This window comes from Poecilia latipinna, unplaced genomic scaffold (assembly GCF_001443285.1).
Source record: "Poecilia latipinna isolate Pla-1442-1.1 unplaced genomic scaffold, P_latipinna-1.0 Scaffold385, whole genome shotgun sequence".
NCBI lineage: Eukaryota > Metazoa > Chordata > Actinopteri > Cyprinodontiformes > Poeciliidae > Poecilia > Poecilia latipinna.
Genome location: NW_015113001.1, coordinates 104,749 through 106,642, shown reverse-complemented (window position 1 = coordinate 106,642; position 1,894 = coordinate 104,749). Strand labels below are relative to the sequence as shown.

Here is a 1,894-nt window from a genome sequence, read left to right as displayed (position 1 = left end):
AACACAGTGTCTGCTGGAGCTCCTGAGAGACTCTGCAGTGTGTTGTGGAGATTTCTAGGACCTAAGCAGAAGAATAAGAAATTAAGCCATTTATGGAGTATTTATGAATATGGATGGGTATTAAAGTTCCATGCAGAAATCCAACCTTAAGGGGTTTATTATTGGAGCTAAAGCACATCGAATCAGGTTGACTTTCAGCTCCCTTCATGTCCGCAGAAGGGCAATTTTCCTGAGAGCTCAGTGCGCTTATTTAAAGAAAGTTTCACAAACTGAGGAGAATGGCTGCTTTCCTCCTGCTGCTCAGGAGAAGTGCTGTAAACGAGTTTCCTCCTTTATTTTATCGCTCTGTTTTAGTCATCGCATGCTTGAGCGGCCGCTGCTGTGCCGGAGGAGCTGTGAGTAAGCCGTTGAATTAAAAGAAGGATGCTTGTTTCCAGTCCTGCTTGTTCTGCTTCCATCATGGCTCCAGATCCACACAGTCCACACCAGAGTCGTCTCTGTGTGTTTAGACGATGATTTCAGGTGGCAGCACAAATATAGCCACTGCAGCGCTGTGTGTGTCGCTTGCAGACACACACGCCACACACACTCGGACACTTGCTGCTCCCTTGAATCCTGTCGGATGCTCACGTCCGCCTGGCTAAGACACACATCCAGAGAGACAATTTGTGCCCAGTCATCCAGAAATCACAAGGACGCCTGTCGTGTTGTTTGTCCGGGTAGTTTGTCTTTGTTTGCCGGGCGGCTCGTGATGCCCTTGGATAGTGATGACTCTTGTGTTTGTGTTTGTGCATGTCTTTGGCTCCCACTCACGCAGCAACCCTTGGAGCCGTGGAAACTCTACGCAACAGTTGGAGTGCTGCTGGCCATCGACTTCCTGTCGCTCATGATCTGGCAGATTGTGGATCCTCTGCACATCACGGTGGAGGTAGAGTACGAGAGACGGATGAGATCATGGTTCTGAGTAATGAGACGCTGAGGCGTGGCTGACAGAGCGCCGGTTCTCATTTCCACATTCAAAGGCCTCAAATCAAGAAACAGACTGTAAAAAACAGAAACCATGAAACAAACTCATGTTGGACTAATGTCAGTTTAATAAATCAAACAAGTTTGGTTGAGCCAGGAAAACAGTTTAAATCAGAAAGTAAACAGCTAAACGCTCTGAGTCCTGCAGTAGAAATAGAAACATTTTTAATGTTAAAAAAATGCATTATTTTTAAATTATTAATTAATATCTGTTTGGATCCCGGGTTTGGATCCTGTGGAGCTGCAGGTTCTGCATAAAGATATTTTCTCCATAAGTGGAATAATCTGCCAGTACTTTTTTAATCAATATTTAGGAATTATTGATTTATCTGTGTAAGTTAGTTTTAAGTTAGTTTTGTCTTATTTTGTACTGAAATATTTGCAGTGGAAACTAAAATACTTTATAAGTTTTGTGTTTTTGCAGTGTGATTTTAGAAAGTGTTAGTTTAGAGTGTGAACACATGGAACCAGGTTATTGGTTTTCAAATACATATTTCTCTGTAAATTAGTTTAATTTGACATGGTGTGTGTGTCACACTGGATGAATTCATCCAGCCTGATTGTCAGGGGGTGAATAAATCTAAGCTCTCTTCCTCCTCTCTCCTCTTCCTCCCCTCTCCTCTTCCTCCTCTCTCCTCCTCATCATTCCTGCTCTTCCTCCTTCCTGCTCTTCCTCCTCTCTCCTCTTCCTCCTCTTCCTCCTCCTCTGTCCTCTTCCTCCTCTCTCCTCCTCCTCCTCTCTCCTCTTCCTCCTCTCTCTTCCTCCTCCTTCCTGCTCTTCCTCCTCCTCTCTCCTCTTCCTCCTCTCTCTTCCTCCTCCTCTGTCCTCTTCCTCCTCTCTCCTCCTCCTCCTTCCTGCTCTTCCTCC

The 1,894-nt window shown here is 44.9% G+C and overlaps 1 protein-coding gene across 1 annotated transcript in view; it reads left to right on the top strand.

The window, feature by feature from the left end:
• gabbr1a (gamma-aminobutyric acid (GABA) B receptor, 1a) overlaps positions 1 to 1,894 on the top strand; it is a 95,500-nt gene that overhangs the window by 85,379 nt on the left and 8,227 nt on the right. The window contains exon 19 of the mRNA XM_015036901.1: positions 818 to 928. Coding sequence (XP_014892387.1) covers positions 818 to 928 — 111 coding nt within the window. The remainder of the gene's footprint in view (positions 1 to 817; positions 929 to 1,894) is intronic.